This window comes from Brachyistius frenatus, unplaced genomic scaffold (genome assembly GCF_029030835.1).
Source record: "Brachyistius frenatus isolate BFR_SWC_R1_liver_20210118 unplaced genomic scaffold, ASM2903083v1 Contig_2, whole genome shotgun sequence".
NCBI classification, from domain to species: Eukaryota; Metazoa; Chordata; class Actinopteri; family Embiotocidae; genus Brachyistius; species Brachyistius frenatus.
Window position 1 is genome coordinate 9,393,595 of NW_027210601.1, and position 26,944 is coordinate 9,420,538.

The 26,944-nt window shown below is 43.7% G+C and overlaps 1 protein-coding gene across 1 annotated transcript; it reads right to left on the reverse strand.

Annotated features, from left to right (window-relative positions):
• Positions 1–156: 156 nt before the first annotated feature.
• LOC138620967 (inactive phospholipase C-like protein 2) lies at positions 157–25,059 on the reverse strand. The gene is made up of 12 exons (XM_069698660.1): positions 24,698–25,059; positions 15,834–15,935; positions 15,473–15,622; positions 15,128–15,288; positions 13,617–14,085; positions 12,301–13,521; positions 11,632–11,881; positions 11,232–11,518; positions 9,558–9,761; positions 7,387–7,462; positions 1,704–1,813; positions 157–1,509 (listed from the first exon to the last, which is right to left on the reverse strand). The coding sequence occupies exons 1-12, from the start codon at positions 24,929–24,931 to the stop codon at positions 1,327–1,329; spliced, it is 3,447 nt and encodes a 1,148-aa protein (XP_069554761.1). The 5' UTR covers positions 24,932–25,059; the 3' UTR covers positions 157–1,326.
• Between the last annotated feature and the right edge of the window lie 1,885 nt (positions 25,060–26,944).

Below are 26,944 nucleotides of genomic sequence, written 5' to 3' on the forward strand. Positions count from 1 at the left end.
CTGATTAGCCTTTTATCCAGTGCATATTTCAGCAGCACCGTAGGTCTGTTTCCCACATACAGCAGACGAGCGTCCCCAGCTGTCATCTCAGCAGAACTGTGTGTCATATGTCACGATGAATGGCTGCACATCAAAGTAAAGAGTAAGACACATCACTCATTTAAAAACTAGTTTATTTCCATCCTGATGGTTGAGGAAGGTAATCGTGAACTGGAACCTGTTACACAGCTCTCATCTACTGCACCAATGATATATATGTATATATTTATATATACACATATAGATATATATATATATGTATGTGTATGCGTGTATATGTATATATATATATATATATGTATGTATATTGTATATATATGCATGTATATATATATATATATATATATGTATGTATGTATATGTATATATAGGATCAATAACTTATGTAAAATATTCTTTACAGCAAAAGGGTAGAATTACATATTAAAATACTGTACAGTGTTTTGCACACAAAGTAAGCACTTTGAACATAACAGTGTTAGTTCTACAGAGAGGTTTACACTTGTGGGGTTGATCGTTATGGCAGGTTAACCGTGGTTTAATTGGCACAAGGGTTTCAGGAAAATACAAAAATATAGCATACTGTATGCAAGACATTATATTAGTAGGTGAATTGGTGGTTGGATGAAGAGCAGCAAACAGCTTTAATAGAAATAAGCTGGAGAGAGACATAAAGAGGCTGCACGGGTCCACGAAGAAATGGCAGAAGACCTCAAACATCCACAGACCCATCGACAACGTTCGTTGCTTTGAACTCGCAGGTAAAACGTTCTGCAACCCGAGTCCTTACTTGACCTTGTCATGTGGAGGCGGTTCTTTTTTTTCTTTTTTTTTTTAAAGGTTTTGGCTGAGTTCTCGGTCATCCCAGGTCTCAAACCTCAACAACATTGCACATAAAAAGTCAATAATAAACATTTGGTGTATTTACAGTTTCATACAGTACCAACAGCTGAACCATGGCTTCACATCTACCTACATTCATCTCTCCTCTCAGCAGTGCTTTGATTTCTACAGCTCTCGAGTGTGTTCGGCGACCGCTTGGTCAACGGTGGCTGCGTTTTGAAGACTTTTACATTCATCAACTCTTCCGTCCCTCCTTCCTTGGAATCTGCTTACTTGCTCTAATAATGTCCCATAGCGCTATGAGAGTTTTCCACTGTGGCAGACTAAGACAGTGGAACACACTGATGACATGAAAATATATATATATATATATATATTTATTTTTTTTAACAGCAGCTACGGTGTGTGATTTGTTCTCTTTCACTTGATTGGGTCTTCTGCTTGCTATGCCGAAGGTCCTTTGGTGCTCGTGGCGTGCTTCTCATCCTGGCCTCGGCGTGTTTGGGAGCGGACTCTTCTCAGTCCAACGCCCTCCTTGGTGAGGTTTCCGGTCAGAGCGGCGTCGTGCACCTGCTTCATGTTCTCCTGCACTTCAGCCTTAGCGTGTTTCAGCAGGTCAGCCTGGCCCTGGGTGGCAGAGAAGAGGTGTGTGTGTGTGTGTGTGTGGGGGGGGGGGGTACGAAGTGAGAGGGAGGATGCAGGGGACAAAGGGTTGAAGGAGAGAGATGAGCAACCAGCTGGAGGCCCCCGAACATGTTCTAATGGTCTAACCCTTGAGGCTATTTGGGTTTGTAGAGAGTATGAGTGTATGTGTTGCTGACCTTAAGGATGGTGATGTTCCAGCTGAAACTCTCCAGCGCTCGACTGACCTTGCAACCTTTCAGCCCCTCTCTGGTCGCCAGGCTTTGCAGTTTTTCATGAAACTCCATGGCTATCAGGTAAAACAAACAACAACAACAAAAAAAACAGCCACAACAGATCAGACACTCAACAGAACACGTACTGTTGAATGGAAAAATCATGATGTAAATTTTGGGGGACAAAACTGGCTAATTGGTTAACTATTCTTATGTGAAGTGACAATTGTTTTCTAATTAAAAAAAAAAAAAATTAAATAATTTAAAAAAAAAAGCATTTCTGGGAAACGTCCTGAGCAAATGTAATAATTTCTAATCACAGACGAGACATTGACTTTTCATCTTGCAAGTAAAAGTTTCAGTTCAATGGTTAATGACATTTTCATATAATTCAGTTGTACTCAAGCAGCAACCAACACTGACGTCACCCATTGGTTTGTGAACAGCCGCTATGAAGCCTCGACTTTGATTTTTGGCCGTCATCATCTTGGTATTTCGGAGACACAAGTGGCCATATATAGACAAGCTGGGGAGAGGAGCGAGCAGCGAATCTGACTTAATCTGATTGGGAAGCCAAGGACACTACAGGAGGACACTTCCACCTATTGTGGAAACTGTCTGCACCACAGGCCTGTCTATCAATCAGACACGCCCCCAAAAGTACCACATTTTGAGGCCTAATATCTAATTAACAACGGGATTATTTTCAGACGGACCGCAAGAAAACCAACAAGAAGGAGTGACTTTTAGCGAATGACAGCATTATGACTTATTGACTTTGTATTGAGACAAATTGAATGGGAGCCGATGGAGCCAGAGCCTTTTTGGATTTAACCCCTAGTGGCCGTTGGTGGTATTGCAGTTTGAGGCACTTTCCGCGTAGGCCTCTTTTTAGACCCGGAAGCTACGTCGACTTTTATACACAGTCGATGGTTGTGCGGCATGCTCGTTCACAAATGTCACCGTACTAACATGGCTAGTGGATGGTGACAATGGTCTGGTAGACTGGCACCATCGCTACTGTGAGCATGTTAGCATTTAGCTCAACTTATAGTTATTGTGACAATGAAATATCCTCAATATACTGTTTGTTTTCAGGGTTTGAAATGAAAAATGTCGAGCTCCATCGATACAATGGCTTCTGGTCTTCTCCCATTCCCACACAGAGCTGCATTCAAAATGACGCACAATTTTATATTGTGCATATATAATAAGACTTTCTGATGCAGCCACATTTAAGATGGTGTTAAAGCCCGCACCGCACGACTTGACTACTATCAGCACCACAGACACAACAGTGAATAGTCTAAACCACACCTCAGGAAGTGTGTCACTCAGGAAAAATGTTATTCAAATATATCTCCATAAAGCCACAGCGGCAAAACCGGGGGAACGATATCTCTGTACTTTGCAGAGTGAACTGGAGGTGATTCTCATGCAGCACTCTTGCTGCTGTTCGTGTGTGATCAGTAAACACTGTTCATAAAATAACAGAGCGAACCACTCATCCTGCAACATTCAGAATCATCCACGTACGAACAATCTGAATGTCAAGCTGTCTCAGCACAAAGTGTCCGGTCCGGTATTCACTGCATCAGAAGAGTCTGGCTCGCTTCGGCTTTCGAGAGAGGACACTGCGGACAAAGTTTAATGAGGCAGATTTTGTCTGTCACCTTTTGCCTTTATTTCTCGGTGGTTTAACCTCTGCTATTTCTTCCCACGCTTATCTTCTCAGGCGCTCCTGCATTCCCCTGCTACCAATGTCCCTACGTTTAACAAATCCTGATGTCATCACATTTGCCCCATGATCTTTGAGCCCGAGTTTCGTGACGACGATCAGTTTCCATCTTCCAGCTTCACGTGTCCTCCGCCACCACCCAGGAGATTCTGTCCATCTCCCGTCTCGACGGACCTTCACTTGAGGCGCAGATCTGTCGGTACACTTTGAGTTCATCTTACTTCATGGGGACTGGGGTCGAGAGTGGATCTGTACAAACCTCACACTGGAGACATGTGGGGAGGAACTCAAAACCCTGTTTACTCAAAGAGTAAGTGATCAAAAATGCAAAGGAATGATGTGAAGAGTGGATGGAATATCTGAGAGATGATGGAGACAGACACAGAGAGAAAGCGAGACAGCATCATAGGACTGAGGCCAGCGGCAAGTGAGAATCTGTGCAATGAGTTGTGTTGTGTGTGTGGCTTGCTCTGGCCGCCCCGGGCCACTGTCCCACTGTTACCATGGAAACCCGGAAGTGGGTTAACATGGGACACACATCACTGTGAGCCATCAACACAAGCCCAGACGTTAAATCATGCCAAGTTGTGGACCGCACGCGCATGCGCACGCTCACGCACACGCACACACACACACACACACACACACACACACACGAGTAAACAGACGAGTAAACAGATTGGGTGCAAGTTTAGTTTACTAATTCCTCGCACATTATTCCTCTGTCACTAAACATCAGCAAATATGGACACACCTGCACACACATACGTTGTCACTGCTCCACATTCACACACACCTACATAAATTGCCTGAATAATAACCTTTACCACACGGTTGCTAGGCAACTCAAAGCCTACGTGTCAGCGTAGTGTGTGTGTGTGTGTGTGTGTGTGTGTGTGTGTGTGTGTGTGTGTGTGTGTGTGTGTGTGTGTGTGTGTGTCTATTTCCCTGTGAAACCAAGCGAAGACAGGGGAGGGAACCATATTTTCAAGCCAATACTGGGACAGCGTGAATACATGGACAAACACACACAGAAACAGGGTCCCGACCCAGAGGCCAAAACAACCTTGAGGGCCAGCGAATCAGGATGGAGTAGGTATTACGTCACTGTCACTTCCTGTCCTCTATGTGACCTGCTCACAGTTCAGATGGAAAAGATCTGCCTTCCAGTTCAATGTCATTAAGAAACAATTTAGCTCGGAGCATCTCATCGAGTGTGAAATCTACGCTTCCATATGTGTGTCTCAGCACTGTGCAGGCCCGGGGGCCCGGGGAAAAGCAGCTGATCAGCTGACGTTATTAAAGGGCAAGCTCACCCAAATGACCAGAAAGGCTCTTAGTAAGTTTTGCTATCAAAGGCGTTGTTGGCAAAGATCTTCCAAGTGTGTAAACCTCTACATACCGGAAGGACAAACAGCGTTCTTCCCTTGTTTGGTGTTTGTTTTTTATGAAGGTGGAGGAGAGCGTAGTCTCCCACCGGTGCTCAGTTGCATTGAGATCTGGTGGGTGTGATGGCCACAGAATATGATTCACATAGCTTTTCCTGCTCAGCAAACAACTCAGTGAGGCCTTGTACCCTGTACATGTGTGGAAGCATCAATATGTTTGTGCTCTCATTTAGTCAGGTTTTACTTTTAGTTTGTACGTGTGGGGGAATTTCAAGACGGTAAAAGACGTAAAGAGGTGCGAATGTTTGCTGATATTTTGTTAGCAGTTGTTATGACCTCAGAAATATTGATATGGCCTTAAAAATTGTTGCAGTACTGATTTTAAACCATGTCTCAGATGATGAATGGATTATTTGTGCTGATAGCAGCATTGACAAACAGCAACATTTCTCTCCTGAAACAGTCTCAGTCTGGATGAGGCACAGATTAACTGTGATCAGTTTTTACTGGATCTATTTTTTTACCCAAAGTTACTCTCAATAAAACCTGTTGACACGATTCTGTGCAGAAGCCCTAAAGGTTGAGGACATTTCTGGAAAGACGTGCCACTGAAAAGAAACAGAGCAACTTAAGAACCCCTGAAGATCTGATCGTGCGTTTGCTGACCTCCATTTTTTTACCTTGCTGCAACTGTGCTACGAGGTGACACAGAAGTGCTTTCGCTCTCGGTTCTCCCTTGGTGTTCTTGTCTTCCTCGCAGCGTTGCTTCAAGCTATCCCTCACTACCATTCATCTTCCCACGGTCTCGTTCTCCGTTTCATCTCTCTGCCCTGATGTAACTTCCAGACATCCATCTTTGCCACCACCCGTCCCGTGGCACCCTCCGAGTGACCCATTTTTGCCTTCCTGCTGCCATCCCCCTCTTCCCAGCCTGGGAGGTGGACCTCCGACTTTGGGATCACCTGATCACCGTCTTTACTCTGTACACACAGGAAGAGCTCTGTTCTCGAGATCAGGCCTCGGGTTCTGCAGCAGGTCTTTATCAGATGGAGGTACCGGGCCAACAGCTACACTATCGAACTTTCCAATCTCACTCTATTTACATGTGATCACACATGAAAGAAAATCTCCAAAATAAGAGTATAAGGAGGTAACGCAGTATCTCAGCAGCAAGTGTCCTCCGCTGCAGTCCTGCTTGCAAAACGGATGAATGTGTCATGCAGCGTTTGATCACTGAGTGAAGCCGTGGCTCCAGAAAACCTCAAATTATGTCCAGCAGAGGACAATGCAATGAGTCGTCTGGCAGCAGAGTGGAGCGGTCTGCAAATTTGTAAACACCATTTATCTCCGTCAAATATTCTCTTGCTCACTGTAGTGGCCAAAGTTGAACCATCATCTTCCTCTCGAAATATTTCACTTCAGCTTTATCTCCAGTTCTCCTTCATTTATGCCTTTCTAGTCACACTTTTCTCAAAGTCGGGAATTGGAAAAGCTGACAATTTCACGTCAACCCACGACACTCTTATGAAACAGATGCTTGGATAAATGTCCCAGGAGTTCCTTTGAAAAACTTTTGTGTGAACATATGACATCTGTAACTTCAGCTATTTAAATCCAGCATGTAGAGACTCATATATAGTGTATATACTAATGTGAATGTTTTCCATTCTTTTGCACCAAGCCGCTGGTTAGCACTTCTGAATGTCAATCATACCATCTCCTGGGTTACAGCCAGACTGAACTGGGGTGAGGGACGTGATGTGGGTAATGTGTGTGTGTTTGAGGGGCTGTTTATTGCCACCATGACAACAGTCTGGCTGACCAATGTCAGAGGACCCATAGGGCCCTGCTGAAGTAAACAAACCTCTGCCAAAGATCACAGAAATGATATCAGCGAGTCAGATATTGTGCCCTTCTCTTAAGAGACAGAAGGATGATTGACGATGGGAGTTGTGCCAATTTAAACCTCCACCAGCCAAAACATACAGATAACCAGGCCAGTGAAATAGCCTAATCTAACCTTGTTTAACAGTGGTGATTAGGCAGATGTCTGCAGGAGATGGAACTGGAAAAAATATGGTGGGAGACGAAAGAGGAAAAACGGAGGAGGAAAAAGGAAAAGAATGAGGAGGAGAGGAGAAGGGAGGGGAGAGGAGAGGAGAGGAGAGGAGAGGAGAGGAGAGGAGAGGAGAGGAGAGGAGAGGAGAGGAGAGGAGAGGAGAGGAGAGGAGAGGAGAGGAGAGGAGAGGAGAGGAGGCACTAATGACAAAAAAACAAACTGCAGTTCATATATAGCCCTGTTGAAGAGCCTGTGTGGGAATTATCACAATGGGCATTTCCTGATTTAGACTCATTATACACACATCATAACACACACTCTACGAAGCAGCATTTCATATACACACTAGCGAGCACACACACACACACACACACACACACACACACACACACACACACACACACACACACACACACACACACACACACACACACACACACACACACACACACGCCTACTCACCCGTTGTCTGTATATGCAGGATCCTGTCATAGATTCCATCGGAGAGCTCGATCACTGCTCGGCTCGCCTGGACCATCTGCAGACAGGTAAACATCTATTAGCATGAAACACACACACACACACACACACACACACACACACACACACACACACACACACACACACACACACACACACACACACACACACACACACACACACACACACACACACACACACACACAGTTGTAGTGCATAAACCCCTAGCTTGTTCTGCCACCTTGTTTTTGGTGCATAAATCACACTGTTAAGCAAACATGCAAACTGTTTTATTGTCTGCTATAAATATAAAGAACTATTCTGTTCTGCATATGTTGGTTGTAAATATGGATTGGAGTTCACACTGTAGGCAAATACATATACACAGATTTATGCATACGAGGGCACCCAGAGACTAATGTGAGCTCTTTTAAAGTAATGACCACGTACACAAACACGGGGGACATGAGGAGCTTTTGCCTGATTAATTCTGCACCTCCCTTCACAAACCCTGCAGGGACTCGATCCCTCTGTGGGGGAAAAAGAGGCTGTTCAACAAATAAGGGATTAACTACAGTACACTATGACCAGAGTCAGTTCAATAAGACACACGTGTACACACACACACACACACACACACACACACACACACGCACACGCACACACACACACACACACACACACACTCATCCCCATCCCCATCCATTTCCTGTCTGTGCTGTTTGCCTCTCCCTGCAGGCATCAGGATTGAGGTGTGGAATCCATTTAGCCGAACAGCATTCAAATCTATGCTAATGGTATTCAGCACCAGCGTGAGCTTTTCAACTCTGATCCGCTCAGCTGGAAACGGAAGTGGCTGAACATGCACACGCAGAGATACAAGCAAATGCACATTTACACGCTAATGCAGAAACAGACAGTGACAGGTCTGTGCAGATGCTTGATGCACGGCAGTGACGAATAACTGTAGTTAAATTGAAGTGTCATGGATTATACGCCAAAACCTTAATCATAACAGAGTAAGACTAGAAACAGACTCATTCATCTCCACTACAGTCTGTTTCTGGTTGAAAACCTGAATGCCCCCCTTCTCTCATTCCCTCTGCACATACACACATTGCATATGCTCTCTGGATAGTGTTGCTAAATTGACAATTCATTCTGACTGTCCATCATGCTGCCCAAGAGATTCTTGGGGAATATCTAATATGAAACATGAACACATGCACTTTGGGCAAATATCAATTTAAAAAAAATATTGCAGCAGACAGACAGATTGTGAAAAAAAAAAAAAAGGGCGAAATGTTCTTCACCACAGCGACAAATGGCAAGGCAGGCTACCAAACCACCGAGTGCTGCTTCACAGCTGTACCAAACCCACTTCAGTCGGACAGCCACAGTCGGACTATAGACCCAGAGGGGAAAATAGAGGAGGCGGTAACTGAAGGAGATTAATGAGTAAAAGGTTGAATGGGGAGGACGCTGAAAGAAACAGAGACCAAGGGGAAATATAATGAAAGTGAGATATGAAAGCAAGGACAGAACCAAACACTGAAATTGCAGTTACGACACGAGCCGAGCAACCCAAACCCACTCAAACACTTTCATTCACGCCGCCTTATTGAGCGGTTCAAGAGTTGACTAACAGACCAATTGACCCGTCTGCCCCTCTTTTTTTTTCCCATCCTCTTTCTCCCTTTGTGTTTATTTCCATGGGGGAGTGTTTCTTCGATGGCTGAATGTATTTTTAGACATCATTACATAAATTAAATCTGTTAAATAACTCTCTCCTTGGTCAATGAAAGTCGCCGGTCTATTTTGGGTGGAAACACAGAGTGGTTTGAGGCCAAGGTGAGGACGGTGCTGATGTGTTTACGAGACTTGTTACGGCCAGAACAAATGGGGACGTCGCACGCTACATAACAATGAGAGCTCACTTTGTGCTTCAGGACATACTGGCTAAAAAGGAAGCTTTTGTTTGGGAGGGGGCGTTTCATTGTTAGGTCAAGCAGATGGGAGGTGACTGACTGATTTGTTGCTGCGGTTCGGTCTTTCCTTCCTTTCGATGAATTTCAGATTGATGAACCGTGTACGCTCCCTTATCTGGCACAAAACAACAAGAGCATTAACTGTCACGTCTCTTCCTTCCTCACCATTTCATATGTAGAGACGACTCGGCGAAGGACATCAGGCAAGGGCCCCTGTGGCTCCAGAGTGGGGTAGTGGTCCCGGAGGTCAAACAGTAGCAAAGGCGTCCCCTCTGGTCCCGACACTCTGGAGCTCAGAGCCAGAACGCACTGCATGAGGTTCGCCACCGCCGACACCCCACACAGCTCCCTGAACACTGCTACTGAGTTCTGTTAAAAAAAAAAAAAAAAAAAGGAGATCAATTAAACCAGATCAGCAGAATTAGATGTGAACCCAGTTTCTCTTTTCAATTTTCTTGGCCTGATGAATATACAGGACAGAGTTAAACATAAAATTTGTGAAAGCTCTTCTCCACTCTGTCTCCACTTGATTCACTCTCACTCGCTGTCACACAGGTAACCACAGGCGACTCCTGCAATAAAGCTATTTGTCCTCTCCTTCGGCTATTGACCGCTCTCCTGCAGTTGTGTTGTGGTAGTAGTTCAGAGGGTAATGGAAGAAATCCAGGGATGTGGATAACAAAAGTCTCGCCACACAGACAGAACAAACCACTTAATTACTGTTTTACTGCTGCAGGTGGACACAACCACCCGCAGGCCAAACTGCTGCCTGGCCTATAAAGGTTAGTTCAGCTATTAATAATAAAGAAAAAAAAGAAAATTAAGAAATCCATCACTATTGCCAGTTTGGACTTTTGTGGTTTTTCACCTGTGCACATAACCATCATTGGTAAAATATGAATCCATTTACTCATGAACAACAGGTCATAATATTCCTGTCACCTCCTACTACCTATTAGCCTGGTGCTGCCAGACTGTGGCTCGCAGCTTTCATTTTCCTCACTTTGATTACAGTCTTGAAATGCAGCTCTGATTAACGTTTACTCAGCCACTCTGAAGGGCTGACCAATCAGCAACCAGTGTCGGTGGGTATGTTGACTTTGAGCGTTGTTTTCTAAATGTAGTTGCAGCGGTTGCAGCAGTGGTAGAATCTCTGCGCATACTGATTTGTTAAAGCTGCTCCAATCACTTCAAAACTAACATGAAGTCTACCCCAAGTAGGCTGCAGCGACTGCACATGATCCCCTACAGAGCGTACCAAGGCGCATATATTCACACGGACGCGAGGCTCACTATCTATGGGTGAAAAAAAATATTCTTGTAATTGTTGGCTAATCTGTTGATCCTTTTTTTTGTTTTTTTCTAATTAATTGCTGTTCATCATAAAATAGTGAGAAATCTAAATCCAATAAAATTTCGCAGAATCCAAGGTTACATCTTCAAATGCGTTATTTCAATCCACAGCCCCAAACATATTCAATTTAAAAGGAGAAAAAAAAAGCAGCAGATCATCATATTTGAGAAGCCGGAAAAAGTAAATGTTCTTGAATATAAATAAATATATAAAAAATGATCTCAAATTTGGTCAATTTTCTGTCATCAATTAATTGATAGAATCAAAGACAAGAGATTTAACTTTCAAAATATTTTAGCGCTCCAATCCCGATTATGTATTATTCCTACTGGGCTAAATATTAGTTGTGCCTTTTGTTTGAAACTGGATGATTATAAAAAACAGGACTGTGTTTATTATAAACAAAACATCCCGTTATCACATACGGCGTCAGTTAAGAATACCAAGGGCTAACAAGCTAAATATTCAGTTGAACTATTCCTCACCTGCATGTTTCCTTTTAGGTCAGTGGCTTCTCTCAGCAGAGGAGCAGCCATCTTGAAAACGTCATCCACGACCCGAACTCCTAAGTCTCTCAGAGCTGTGTAGTCCCGCCCCTTTCGGGCCTTTCGTACTGAGAGACCCCTTTTGTGAGGCTTCCCCCCTCCTCTCCGATTAGTGATGGCCACGTGGACGAACAGCTTGGCGTGTGGAAGCTCCTCCCCCGTGAGAGACTGGAGGGGCACATGTCGGTAGCCAGGCTGCAGGCACTCTAGCGGTATAGTATACTGGCCTGCAGTGGAAGAGATATCACGTTTTAGATCAATGCGTTTGAAATGTACAACGATAAAAATCACTGTCTGCGAGTTGTGTGTGTTTCCATTTAAAACCCTTAAACCCACTGACCTATGAATTCATCCCCAATGAAGTCGTCGTCCAGCACAACGAATCTAACCATGGCAAGCTCAGGCAAGTTGATCTGGAACTCAAAGCTCTCATCGAAGACGGGATTGTCCCCGTTCTGGGTTACAGTCCTGGTGCGTCGCTCCGTGCAGTCAGCGGGGATGCCGTGAATCTCCACGTACACATACGGGTCCACCACATCCCCTTTGGCTCCAGAACCTCTTGGTTTGGGCAGGTTCTGACCGCTAATCACCTGGAGAAAGAGCGCTGCTATTAATGCACTGTTGAGCATTAGTCCAATTTAACACATCTTAAGACATGTTTTGAAGTTTTGTCCATTAAATTAATCAGTTATGATATTGTTCTCATCCAAATAACTGCTGGAATCCAAGAACTCTGTGACATCATGACAAAGAATTGAAGCAGGCTATGAAATGAGCATTTTAATGATTAAACTGGTTCTAAACAAACCACCAGTTAACTTAATTTGCAAGTCTGGTTAACCTAGTGGTTTGTTTTAAACTTATAAGATGGTCTGACTTCTTATTAGCCATTTTGCCAGATTCCTGGATGTTATTATTACCCAAGGAATGATGATGAAAAAAAACCAAGTTCTGAGAAAGTCTCAGAAGAATAAAGCTTGTGTCAATCACTGTGGACACATTTCTTCACCTTCACGTGGAGCAGCTGTGGAGACACTCCAGGCACCGTGTCTCTGGTGTCAGCGCAGAAATAAGACACCTCCTGCCGCATGATGTCTGGCCGCAGGACGTAACCGCAGCTCCCATTCTGCCGAAACCAGGCTGTGTTCAGGTCCATCATCAGTCCTGCCGTCTGAAAATTCATCGACACAATCTGGCAGCCGCACTTCCACAGGTCCTGGGGGTTCATGTTGCTTGAGTCAATGCGCATAGGGCTGGGGTACACGCGTGACAGGAAATGCTTGTTGTGGTTGACAAAGTCCCGTGGGCTCTCACCAGCAAGACACACAGCCAAAGACTCATGGATGGAACACAGCTCCCAAGGTTTTTGGCTTTTGGATGATGTTTGGAAGTCCACAAAGCAGACGGAGTGGCAAAGAGTTACAAGGTCAGAGAGCTCCTTCAGCAGCTGGAAGCGTTTGAGAGGAGGATGAGGAGGATTAGATTGAACGATGGCCGTATGGGAGACACTTTTCTGCACCATGTCCTTCTCGCTTCCTCCAGACACAGCCCCTCCACTATTAGCTGCTTTCATCCTTTGACACACCTCTGCTCCCTCATCCTCCTCACTTACCTCCCCGTCCTCTTCATCAGAACCGGGCAACCTTTTACCCTTTAGTAGGATTCGATGCCTTAGGGCATGCGGCGATGGTAAGTACGCAGCCCCTTCGTCTGGGAGATCTGTGTGCAGCTTCTTCCCAAATATCCTCACCAGATGTTGCAGTATGACTTTCTGCTGTCGAGGTGAACAGTGGTTTTCAATACACAGAATTAACGGATAATCTGATGCCACAAATGCGAACCTTCCGATTGCTTCTAACACACAATGCAGGGCCAGTGGTGGGGAGAGGGTGTGTCCGGTACACACCACTGGCTCCTCATCGGGGCCGTCCCAAATGTCCACCTCCACACATCGGCAACCCATCTTGAGGGCGCGGATGTAACCGGAGATATCAGAGGGGCCTCGAAACTGGTCCTCGATGAGGTAGGTGTTGTGGGAGGAGTTGATGTAGTAGTGAGACAAAGGCTGGGACATGTCCTGGCAAACGATGTCATGGTCCCGGTCAAAGAGGTGGCACTCTGCTGAAGTGAGGTAGCTGGTGAAGCCGTCCAATGACAGGTATCCCTGCTGTCGTCCCTCCTCTGATGGCTCATGGGATTGGATGAGTTTTAGGCTGGTTTCCTCACTCACCTAGAGGCAGAGAGAAGAGGATCAAGAGATGAAGAAGAGATTAGAGTTGTAATTACAGACAGTGAATGTATGTGTGCTTCATTTGTGTTACCCACTTGAGCCATGCCCTGCTCAGCCTCGATGAACCTCATCAGGTCTTTGGTGTCCAGGAACTCCTTGTTGCTGGAGAACTGCACCAATAGAAAGTAGATCTCTGGACGTGTGCAAAAGTCGTGGAAGACCTCGATGAACTCCTGCTTGGTGACTCGCTCATTTCTTCCTGTTGGCTTTTTGTGTTCGCAGTGGTCTTTAAATCCAGATCCATTATCTATTGTGAGTCCGTGCATCCTCTCCCTGACTCTCTGAAGCTCTTTAAACCTGTGCTCCACTTTGCTGCTGCTCACTCCAGGGTTCACGCTTTGTATCAGCTTTGTAGCTGACTGCAAGCGAATCCCTTCGTCGAGATCGTCCTTCCTGTCCACATCAGCAGCAGAGGAGAACAACTGCTCCAGCCAGCCAAGACGAAGGCTGTCCTGACTGCTGGCCAGCATGTCCAGGGCATGTTTCCCGTACTGCATCAGATACCTAGAAGCAGGCGAGAGAAGAATGGATCAGGCCGATGCAATAGGACAGAATACTTTTGTTACACTACTGGCATTACAAACATTTTCATTTCAGGCATTTTGCACTGTGCCCGAAATAAAAAGTACAATATCTGCAGCAGTTTAAAGTCAAATCACGTTTACTGGCACGGACCTTCATTACAAAGGAGACTCAAAGGGCTATACAGAGAAATCAAACCGACAAAATCTCACTGTTCATCTCAGTATAATCATTACACGGAAAGAAGCACAGTGTATATTGTTGGACTCACATGAAAGAGCGACACAGATTAGCCAGATTTGTTTAACCTTCCCTGCATGACCAAACCTGAGTTCAACCACAAATGAAATCTCTGTCCTTGCTTGTTCACCTTCGTGAACTCTTGTGAAGACTGTTATGTCCTGCTAAAAAAAACTGACCTGACTTAAACAATGAGGAAATACAGTGTATGTAAATTTTAAGCCCTCTGGCACTGCTGTCCAGGCAGATGGCCGCGTCCCTCTGAGTCTGGTTCAGTCTGAGGTTCCTGAGTTTTTCTTTCCAACTGTCGCTCATGTGGGAATTGCTAAATTGCTGAGTTTCTCTCTATAATGTTGTAAGGTCTCAACCTCACTATGGAAAGTGTCCTAAGATTACTTTTACACACTTAGGAACCAGTTTCTCAATATGTTGACAATTTGTATAACCAAACTTTTTACTTACAATGAGGCAGATTTCAAATTAATTTTTTAATACATATTTGAAGTCCTGCCGACTAAATCGTCAAAACAACAGTACAATAGTTTGAATTACAATACTTTACTACAGAGAATTACTCCTGAATATTTAAATTTGGTAATCCTTTTTTCTTATACTGACGGCATACATTTTTTTCTATAATGTGCTGCTGATAAAATGTCAAAAAGGGACTAAGGATTAGAAGATTCTTAACATTAAAATTGGGTGTAATGTGTTTCTGGAACATATAATAATTTTCAAGTGTACAGTCTGAGAGTGCTCCCAGTTTTTTTTTGCTGTGTCATACCTCAGACCAGTAACCCAAATATTAGCCACTTCTGCAGAGTTAGCCACCAGGTCCAAGCTTTCATAAATCTCTCCATAGATGATGGAGAATGCACAGTCCTCTGAAATTTGCTCATAAACTCCACTGGTGCGGAAGGTTTCGGTGTTACGGCCCGTCCGTACCTAGAATTTAAAACCGGAAGAGATGCAAAAGAACCACGTCAGATACAATAAAAACAATTGACTGTTCTCCTCCATGCAGTATGGCTCAGGGTTGTACATATTTCCACTGCTTTAGTCTAAAAGACTCATAAAGCAAACGTTAAGGAGGCTTGATTTAGAAAAGCTTTTTTTCCTGGACACTGACCTCACGTATTGAGGTGAGGGAGATCCGAGCTTTGTCGGAGTCCTTCTTGGAGGGCTCCCAGCACAAAGCCTGCAGGCCTGCATCCAGAAGGTAGTAACGCTGGTAAACACGCGAGTTGGGTCGGATTTTCTTTAACTCGCTCCCCTCAACCTGCAAAAGAGATGCGAATGAAGTCGTCACCCACCGACTCTCAGCGAAGAGCACAGTCCACTTCACTTCCGACCGGCCTCTGCTGAATGTTTGACATGCTCAAAACTCTTTGATCTGCCAGGAACTTCTGATGCACGGCACATTCAATATTTCATGTACAGGTATGTAAAGCTTATATTTTATGTAAAGGGTCACACAGTAGCTGACCCACCATGGAGTGGATACAGTCAGCTGCACTGCTAATCTTCTTCTCAGACAGACTGCTGCTGAAGGACACCGTCTTCTTCCTCTCCCGACCAGCACGTGATCCATCCTGAGAAGGAGGGAGGGAAAGAGGGAGGGAGGCAGGGATGGGACAGATAAAGAGAGGAGGAGGAGGAGGAATAAGACGAAGAAAAATGAGATAGAACAGAGACAGGCAGACAGTGAACCCTCTGAAGGGTATTCTTTGCTTAAGCATGACAAACATTTTTCCAGTTCAGAATGGATCTCAAAGGATTAAAAGGCATATCAGTTTATATAACCATACACAAACACAGATTATTTGGTCTACAAGTAGAGCCTCCTCCTCCCAATCTGTTAATGTTTTTCCTGATACCATGCTGAAAGCCTTTGCTTGCCCTTGCCCTTCAACATTACACCATTAATCATACCTGACTAGACAGAGGCAGCGGGCAGCAGCATTCTAATTCTGACCCTGACAACGACACTGACAGACCCAATCAGTTTATCTGAGCATCACCATCTGATTTATTGACCAATCAGATGTCACCCCCACAGAGCCCCTTATACTAACAGATAAGAGCATATATGTGGGCAAACTTATTTAATTATGGATATATTAGTCTTAATGAAATGAGGCTAATCTAAGGTAGGATAACATAATTACAGTTGATTTAATCCTAATGGGAGTGAACGACAACGCAAACGCCCACATACTCAACAATGTACACCACAAACAGGGAGATAAAATCTAAAAGACAAAAAATATAAAGCCACAGTTGATGATTTTTTTTCTGACATTTTTTTTACATTGTGAATAAATCAAAGCAAAATTGGGGCATATATTCTTTTATAGGTGGGGAATCAAATTCTCCTTTCTGTTGCTTTTTGGGCAGCAACAAAGTTCATACTTTGCGTCTCAGCATTGGTTTTGAGTATTTAAGAATTGAAACAATTGATCACCAGCTGATGTTTAATTTCACGTTTAAAATGAATAACCATGAATACTGATTGGTGGCTGATTAACCGCTCCTCATCAGCATAACTCTGATGTCATTCAAACAAGACTTCATATGAACCTGAAGAGCACTTGTGTCTTTAATGAGAGGAAAGGGGGAAACCCTTCATGTGAAAGAAATCTGAGGGATATGAAAGGCAAAAGGAGATTAGAGAGAGAAAGAGAATAAAAGATGGGAGCTGCGTTTCATCTAAAGAAAATGAATGAACGCGTGAAAGAGGAAGGGGAAGCACAATTCAGAGAGGATGAAAATGTTTCCCTGGGAAGGAAGCCTAACCATCACAAATCCTAAAAGAATCAATCGCCTCATTAGGATAGAGAAGTGGTTCCAATAGCAAGAAGTTTATTAGAGCCAGCGTTATGGGGGAGTGCTCTAAAAATACCCCCTGGTACCGTAGGGTACGATGAAGGGAGTGAGAGGGGGCGTGTACAAGACCCTTTCCAATTTTACTCTGAAAAGTGCAGGAGGAACTCTAATAGTTTTAGCCCCTTAAAAAAGATATTACAAAAAAAGCAACCCATTAGCGCTATAAAACTTAAGTTAATTGATTTGTGTTCTCATTAAAAACGTCCCCCCTGCGGAGTGCTTCAGCAACACCTCTGAATTTAACTATACTTCAAATAGAAAGACTCGGATGGATCTCCTCCCCGCCAGCAGGAAGAAAAAAAAATCAAAAATCAAATCAAGATTCTCTCATAAATATATTGTATTTTGAAATATTTTGAAAAGCTCATGGGAAATTCCCCAGTGAGCCAGAATGAGGCGCAGCACACACAAACACAGATAAACATTTCGACAGTACTGCACGGTACTAGGCGATCATTTCCTTTGTCTTTCATGCAGCGCAGTGACAGGCGCAGCAGATGAATGCTCGCGCCAATCTATATCTCTTCCTGTGTGTGTGTGTAGCATTGCCGGTAATGGTCCCTCTGTGGCTGTTTTAGCACCCGTCGCTGTGCACATATTACCCAGTTAAGTAGTTCACATAAATTCCAGGGTCTTCGATGACGTTTGTGCACTGTGACAAGTAACAAACACGTCATCCCTGATTAACAAACAAAGCAACAGACACAAATCATACTGAAGCAATGGGTATGTTCTCTTAAAAACTAATGAAGCTCGTATGTTGAGCACAAGCAGGGGAAACACCAGGATTGTTTTCGAGGCATGTTCAGCTGTGGGGATTTAATTGGCTCGTGTGGAGGCTGTCCTGCTTGTTCACCTCCGTTAGCTTACAACATAAATTACTGATCGAAGGAGGGACAGAGTTTAAACACACAACCAAACAACACCGACGTCACTGTGGACCCTGAATAAATGATCCTGACAAGATAAAAGGAGAGTGCATACGTTAACCAGCGAGTGGATAAACACCTGAATAAAACGCAAATGTATTAATTTTTGTATGAAAAGTGACACACACTGTCAGATTAAAATAGCTGCACACGTATACATAAACAAACAGGAAAAATATAACAAGTACGGCCTCCGTCCACCTGATAAGACAACATTTTTACTTAATCTCTGTACTGTGTCTCTGTGTCACATAGGATCTATTTTGTTTTCTTAAATAGAGCAAGATGAGTCTCCAAAACCACCACTGCACTTCAAAACAGGAAGCAGCCTGTCAGCCCGTCACAGAGTTTCCTGTGGCTTCACCGAAAGGGGAGTGAAGTAACAGAAAAGAAAGGAAAAACTGAAAGAAATGTGTGAAATGCAGAATTCTTGATATGGTATCAGGTATTTTAGGCTTAAACCTCCATTTAAAAAATGTTTGGGTGGCGGCATAAACGAACTGTGAATGTTAAAACTGCATCTTTTGTAAAAACTGATGTGGCAATAGTGTTAGCAAACCTGCTTATTTCCACATCCAGCCAATGAGGAGCAACATTAGCACTCATTTTTAGATGCACTTGAAGAATGTAAGGCCAATATTCAAACTCCTTTTCTACCAACACCTGATTGAAATCTCTGACTTTTTAGCTGCTAAAACACTCTTCTACGTTCACTGGGTAGTGGCTAACATTGGTACTGAATAGATGAATAGATTTCTTGAAAACAATTTCTTGGTGGAGCCAAAAATGGCTCTGATACAATAAGAGTGGTGAGAATGCAAACATTTCCAGTTAATTTTAGACTATAAAACCAAAACAATTAGCTGAAAGACACTAAAGTGCTCCTTGTAATGTTCTTACAATGCTGAGTTGGGTTATAAATTGTCATTTCTAGTAACCGGTTTCACATGGCATGGCACGATTTGACTATTGTTAATATCAAAATATTGATTGGAGCAGCTCTAAGCTAAAATAAATAAATAATGTCTAAACAATGAAAAAAAATTTGGTTTTCAAATTGACATTTGCATCCGCAACTTTTCATTTGTTGGAAATAGACAAAAGATTACTGCGGATGAATTTGAATGATTGTGAGATTACTGATGTCCCTGTTAGGACATACACACTGATTGAACAGATGGACAAATGTTGGGATGGATGGAGAGTGAGAGTATCGGGAGCGACTGGGTGGCAGAACACATCAGATGCAGCCATCAGAGTAGGACACAGAGGATGATAGAGACATCACAGGAAGTTCAAACTTAAGAGAAGAAAGAGGAAAGAGATAAACAAAATAGAAAGAAAATGAGCTGGAGTAGAAGGAAGCATGAAGAGAAATAAAGATGCTCTTTGGCTTTCTGCTGTGTATTTTTTAGTGCGGACAATTACAGAGTCTCTTGGTTTGGTATTCTCCTGTAGGCACCAGCATGGTCTTCATTAGCCAGCTTGAATGGATGCATGGCATGATGTATGAGAGCGTATGTTTAAATGGATACAACAAGCTTGTATCACTAATTACCGCTTCTCAGAATCACCTGAATGAAGATGTAGGCCATTAGTGGGCAATGTCTTTGATCCGTTCATTAAGACAGAGACGGAAAGGAAGATGATTGTGAGGTGAGAAAAAAATAAAGAATAGAGGAGTGGAAATTAGTATGGAGTGTGAACAGTCTTGCCTGTGGTGGCCTTGTGTGTTTGACAGCAGATGATGGATGCTTAATGGCAGAGTTTATTCCAAGAGCCTCTCACCCTGGAGCACAACACCACCAGCAGGCTTTAGGAGGGTGATTTACTGTGAGAGGTGAGATGATGTATGGTGTGCGCAACAACGGCCTTCGAAAAGAACGTGAGGAACTGCACCATATGCAACAGTTCACACTGAAACATTGAGAGAAATTAATCACTTCAAAAATATGGTGGGTTTCATAGCTCACGTGAGTTAATTAAGCTGATCACCCGCTTCAGACACTCAATGACAACATAGTTCCAGCCGAATCTAAATCAGTGCATAAGGTAGAGGTTATTGTACTGTTACCATAGCAACAGTAGTGATGCTTTACAATGCTGTAACCTGTTCTCTCTCACTGATGATACTGACCGAAACACGCGTTAATCAAGTTACAAACAAACTAAAATAATTTCCTCACAGAATATAATGAAGAAAGCACCAGACTGCCTCAAAGCTTTTCTGCACCATCACATCGTCCATTACAATCTTTTATCAGTGCTGAAACCGAAACAATAAGTCAAACAATTTATTAGGCTATCGAACAAAAATTAATTGCAAATATTTCTAAAAAATAAAAATAAGAAATCAGCCAACACATTCAGAGTTTACAGCCATTCTTGTAACTCTGTGCGGCTGAACAGCGGTAAATACTAACAGGCTCCCAATAATAATGCTGTCATGCCTTGTTTAGCAGGCACAGGGTTTAACGTGTCAGCCATCTTTGTTTAGTTCATCTTCTCACTGATTCTTGTTTCTTAAATTTAAGGATTGTTGATGTTTTATACCATTTAGTTGACATGAAAATGTGAACTTGGGAGTTTTACTGGTCAGCTGAAATGAGGAATATAAAAATGTCACCTCTGGGAAGCTGCCATGACAATGTTTTGTAATTTTGTATTAACAATTATTCAGTAGTTCAAATTCTTCTTTTTTTTTTTTCAGAATGAATTATTAATATAATTTAGTTGCTGCGCTAAACAGGAAAACTTCTCATGCATTATTGCAAGCTAATCAAGTATGTCATGATCGCGTGGGGTTTGCATGACTGTGGCTGCCTCAGAAGCCAGGACATGGGCGATAAATAGAGCAGACGAAGCCCTCTGTGGTCCAGTCATTTGGTCAGCCACTCGATGTATGCATGAGAATAAGGTTCAAAAGGAAACGTGGTGAGCGTTTACAGTAATGCAACTGCTCACTCTGACGATAAACCCCTGCCCTTGTTGCAAGCAGAGCAGCAGATGCTCTTTCACGCTTCAAACCTTTGAAGTCCCGTGTGCACACACGCACACCAAACTGAGCGCAATCAAAAACACGCCACACAAAATGAAACAAGTAAAAGATTAACTTGAAAAAGGTCAATCTCGTCAGAGGGCTAACCGCAAATTCAGCTGACAAACGTCACGGATGTATTTACCGAAGACAGCAGGGAGACTAAAACCAAGAACAGGCGGTTGGGGACTTGAGTCGGGCCACAACTGCGAGCGCGTACGTCGTGTTCAAAGCGCCGAGCGGGGTTTCCACATGCCTCTGTGGTGATGTTGCTGAGGCTCACTAACTAACGCACACGCACACATATCGCTGTGCATTCAAGGGTGGATGTAGATTATGAATGTAGAGTGTATATGTGGAGCGATTCAGTCGCCAGCTCAGCCTCGGTGCTCCAGTAGCTCTGAAAACAAAGTATTTTCTGTGGCTCCATTACAACCAGTGAGAAGGTTGGTCCCGTCCACACGCTGCGCTGTGCAGGACGATGCCAGTGCAGTCTAACAGTGGTTTAGAGCAGACCAAAGATGTTGTTTTGAACTGCAGGAGGTGCTCAGGGCTGCTCTGACTCAAGTAACTATCCTCCCCAGCTGTGTGCTAGCGCCTCCGGCTAACGCTGCTCCCTCAGTCTGAAAAATACACACAATGACACCCAAAATACAGACGTACACCCATTAGACACGCATACTAATGTGGCGACAAAACACAAACAAGTATATGCATCTTCTGTATAAAGGCATTGTTTGAGATTTTGGGAACGCTTACGTTTTTTTGTGTATCGTTAAGAGAAGAAGATTAAAACCACTCACTGTTTCTGTCTGCTTTCAGTCTATATATAGGATCAAGTGTCATAAATGGAGAGATATGCAAGTGGTATCAATCTTCTCATCTATCGCTAAGCAAGACAGGACCATATCCGTTAACAACAAATTATTCCAGATAAGTGTATGTATTACGGTCTGTAATGCCTACATGAACTACTAACCCCTCTGGCTTATGTAAAACTGAATTGTGTTTCTTGGTTTAGTAAATGATTGAGATTTTGGAGATAATGTGGTTTTCACATGACAGAAATATACACACATAAAAATGCACCACCAATATCTTTTCTGAGTGTTCTTTTTCTATGTTGGCAGGAATAATGAGAGAACTGGAAAGCAGATATTTGTTGTGCTCAGCTGCATTTTACTAGAAGGCAGGTCTGTGCAAGTGTGTGTGTGTGTGTGTGTGTGTGTGTGTGTGTGTGTGTGTGTGTGTGTGTGTGTGTGTGTGTGTGTGTGTGTGTGTGCGCTTTGAAAGTAAGAGATCGAGAAAAAGAGTACCTGATGATTATCTACATCGAGATGAACTGGAAACAAACATAAACTCAGTGGCACAGGTGATCCTGCATCTCCTTCATGCACATCAGAACCAGACGGTATAAATGATAAATGAGAGGACAGCGGACTGCATGAAGTACATACTGATGAAATACAATTATGGTACGCTCATTAACTCGGCCGAAGTAAACACACACACACACACACACACACACACACACACACACAGACAAGCATGCAGACTGGACATGAATCCCTGACTCCTGTTAAAACTGGTCTGGAATGTGATGTTTCCTGTTTATCTGCTTACATACCTCCCAGACTCCTATTGTCTGGAATGCTGAGTTTGACCATAGGGGCAGTTTTGCCGGGCAAACAGAAAAACATGCTGCAATGCTGTCAGATCTGTATTCATTACCCCATTGCTCTCAGACTGAGCCTCATCAATCCAGATCTTCGGGAGTTTATGATTCAAAACACAAGCACATTTGTGGTGACAGCACAGACGCATGTGCACTGCTGTGCTCCATTGTTCGTTGGGCACTTCTTGACTAAATGTTTCCACTGAACAATAGTCAAACAGAACACCACATCACCGTCGCTAATTTCTGCTTCTAATCAAAGGAAGCACGTGACGTGTGCAGTGTGTGTTCCCACCATGACCCGCATCACCACTCTTTAAAGTAGAAGCAGGGTGAGAGTGACGGTCTGAGCCATTAAACATCACACATCAAACATGGCACTGTGTATTAGGCACCGCCCTCGCCAGCAGCCTTTCAACGCCAGTTCTGACCCAGAATGAGACGCCAGAACAAACAGACAGTTTTTAAATCCTCTGTGTGGAGCTGGCTGCACTCTCCAAACTAACAGAAGAAAGACAGCGGCAGGCCTGTGTGTGGGCAAGGAGGTAAGAAACATTGGTCTGTTTGTGTGTTCCAGTGAAAGAGAAAGCCACAGAGGAAGAAAGCAACTTGTCAACACCAACTGCTCCTGACCTGATAGCAATATTGCGACATGAACCGTACAAGGAAATTGGCCAACAGGCTGGCTTCCCGTGTTTTTGAGTAGGAGCCAATCACACTCACACGATGGCATGTTTGAATAATCATGTCTTTGCAGGCAGGAGCTCTGAAGACAAGCACCAACTCAAGATCAATAAGACCTCCCACATGCCTGGAGGCTGAAACCATAAAAGGACAAAATGGGGGAGTGTGTATTGATTAGATGTTTATTGATATCGCAAAGCTGGAATTGTGAACAGTTACGATATCCGTGTCACCTGTTTTCTAGAAATAAACTTGCCATTTGCTCACATGTGAGCTCAGCAGTGGGGTTAATTGGACAAGAGCGTTCAACTGTGAGCCCACAGAGGGTGGAGTGAATGTAATTTCTCATTTTAATCAAAGACTACGGCAGGTGGTTTCACTGATTAGTTCCTCCTCCTCTCGAACTGACACCCTGCTAATAAGTGACATTGCCTGCTGTACTGAAGCTGACACAAAACCTTGCCAGCACATATCAACCCTGTGTGACACACGCGTAAAATCTCTGAAATCGTGAGTAATGCTGAGGTTGGATACTGATTCCTGGTTGCAGAAGGCAAAGCTTGGCTCCTAAACGTGTGACAAACTCACTGTCATCTCTCAAATGTGACCGTGTGACCTGTAGTACATGTTGAGGCACAAAAATGGCGCCACTCAAAACATTTTCAACAGCACTGACACATGAGGCAAGAGGAGGTGACTGATTAACCTGCTGTTTGACACAGATGGAGAGGAAGTTAACAGAGGGCAGTGTCACCACGAATTAACAGTTTAATTTCAGGTAGCAGTTTGATTAGTGTGTGTGTGTGTGTGTGTGTGTGTGTGTGTGTGTGTGTGTGTGTGTGTGTGTGAGAGAGAGAAATAAGTCACCAATTCCAGCTGCAAGACATGAAGCAATGTTTTACTGACTTTATTTTATGGTGTTTTAACTTCTCTTGACATCAAGTGCTGCAGTGTTTGTAGAGTTGCTGTACAAATAACCACATACTTTATGTCACATTTATCTTATGTGGCATAACTGCAGGATGTTGAGGTCTATTCGGGACTTGCAACAGTTTTGCATGCATTTGAATTCGTTTCAAAAGTCTTTCTGATATTATTAAAGCTACATGAGTGGTGTTCTAGTGATGGGAAATAATGGCCTACCTTGATCAGACTGCTGCGTCGAGGGATTGGTTTGATAGCTGAATCTGGACCCGTGCTCTCCCATGTCGGGGATTCGTTTTGGACCCTCTTGGCTGTGTCTGACACGCTGTAGTTTCCGTTTGTCACGGGCTCTCCTCGGTGCGTCTCCGGGTCCGTTCCGGCTCCCCCTGACGCAGCTTTCCAGCCAGCAACCGGTGGACCGACGGCGCTCGTGTTCTCTCCAAATTCAGCCATGGTGACACTTTTGAATGTCTCAGTTCTCGTGAAAGCAGCGGAGCTCCCGAGACGACAGCGTTGCACGCTGACACAGGCGCGCCATCGTGTGAAGTGAACGAACGGCGACCGCGCGCCAAGAAGCACAGGAAACTCTCTCTCTCTCTCTCTCTCTCTCTCTCTCACACACACACGCACTGAGGGGGGAGGAGACAGGGTGGGGAGCCAGCTGAGCGACGGCAGTGACCGACACACCTTCACCACCAGCACTCCTCCTCACATCTCCGCGACAGCTGGATGTGCGCTTGCGTTCAGGAAGATACCACGGCGCTCGTCTGCTCCTCCTCCTCCTCCTCCTTCTCCTCCTCCTCCTCCACGGTCTAAATCTAAATCCTCATCACATCGTGCCACATAATTATGTAAACCATGATAATTATTACATTTTGACCTACTCCTGATGTCGCTGCTTCCTCTTACTGTTTCGCAGCCAAGACTTTCATCCGCAGCCACTGGTTTCTGAGTTCGGGACCACCAACCGAATGAAGTCATCATCTGTCACCGTGAGATGGGTGGAGGGGGTGCGTGGATTTGCTTTCCCGTCCCTCCAATAACGAACCACACACGTACGTTGTTGTTGTTGTTGTTGTTGTTGTTGTTGTTGTTTTTTTTAGGTTACTTTCTAACAAGAGAACTGTACCTTATGGCTTTATCAGTGGTTGATAAACAACTCAACATTTTAGGCTATACTGTATATCAGTTATTGCTTATTACTGGGAAGAACTTTTAAGATGACAGGTTGTGAATAACCCTTTTGACTGGTTACCTTGTTTGACCGACCTGTTACAACAAACCGTTAACAAATCAGTCTAACTGTACACCTGCATACCAAGTGAGCGGCCTCGTACTCGCCGGCACTTCAGTTGTAGCACAACTTGATTGTACTCCTCGGTGTACCGTGACTTTCTTCTGCCCTCTCCATGTCAGGTTACCTGTGCGCTTCGTTACGGTCCTAAATAAACTACATTACCCAGGGAGCACCGCGCGACGCTCACCTGATTCCGTTCTCGCGCGCCCGCCGTGCGCGTGACGTCACATTAACCTTGTAATAAAGATGTCATCAAAAATAATGTCAATAATGTTGACCTGGCTCCAAACGGCTACGAAGAAAAGGCGAACAAGTCAGATGACGACGAAACAAAGCTTCAAAAGTTAAACTCAAACTCAGCCAGGCCGGGAGCAGGAAGCTAATGTTAGCAACATTAGCATCAGCAAAAAAAAAAACTGTTTAACCCCAAAACATACTCATCATGAATAATCGTGTCTGTTCTCTCAGAAATGTCGAGTATGCTACTTACTGAAATAATGCCCCCATAACTGCATGAATTTAATTTGACACTTAACTCTGGTCTGCCACTTCCTGCATGAGTTCCTTTCAAAAGCCCTTGTTTCAAATTAAAAGTCCGCTTGGCCCTTCATTTACAGGTTTTGACGAAGTCTTCTTACTCTAATAATTGAAATGGTTGTTCCATTAATTAAATAAAGAATGTCAGAATATAATACTGAATAATTTATTCACTGATACCTGGCCAGCCACTAAGCAGCCTAACATGAATAAATGGAGTTCACTTCAAGCACGGCCTGAATAACATTAATTGATTAACATTTGTCTAACTGCAGACTGATGATTAAAACTCTTTATCAATAGCTTCTTGAGATTTAGTAAATGAGTGATTAACCATTTATAAAGCCATTTGTTAAAACTTGTTAAAAAAAAAAAAAGGCTTTTTGATTTCACATTTAAGATTTCTTTCTTCACATCACAAGATGGGACATGCCAGCTGTGATGCTTAAAATGTACAGACGCAATGTAGCCTATTTGTGCATGTTGATAATACTTTTGTTTCATCTGACAAAATAGCATTTCACAGATGTTGCTGCCAGCGATATATTGGGGTGTATTGACATGTTTAGAAATCAATGTAGAAATCATGTATGCGCCATCCTGCTTCATGTCATGATAAAGTGACCTGTTGT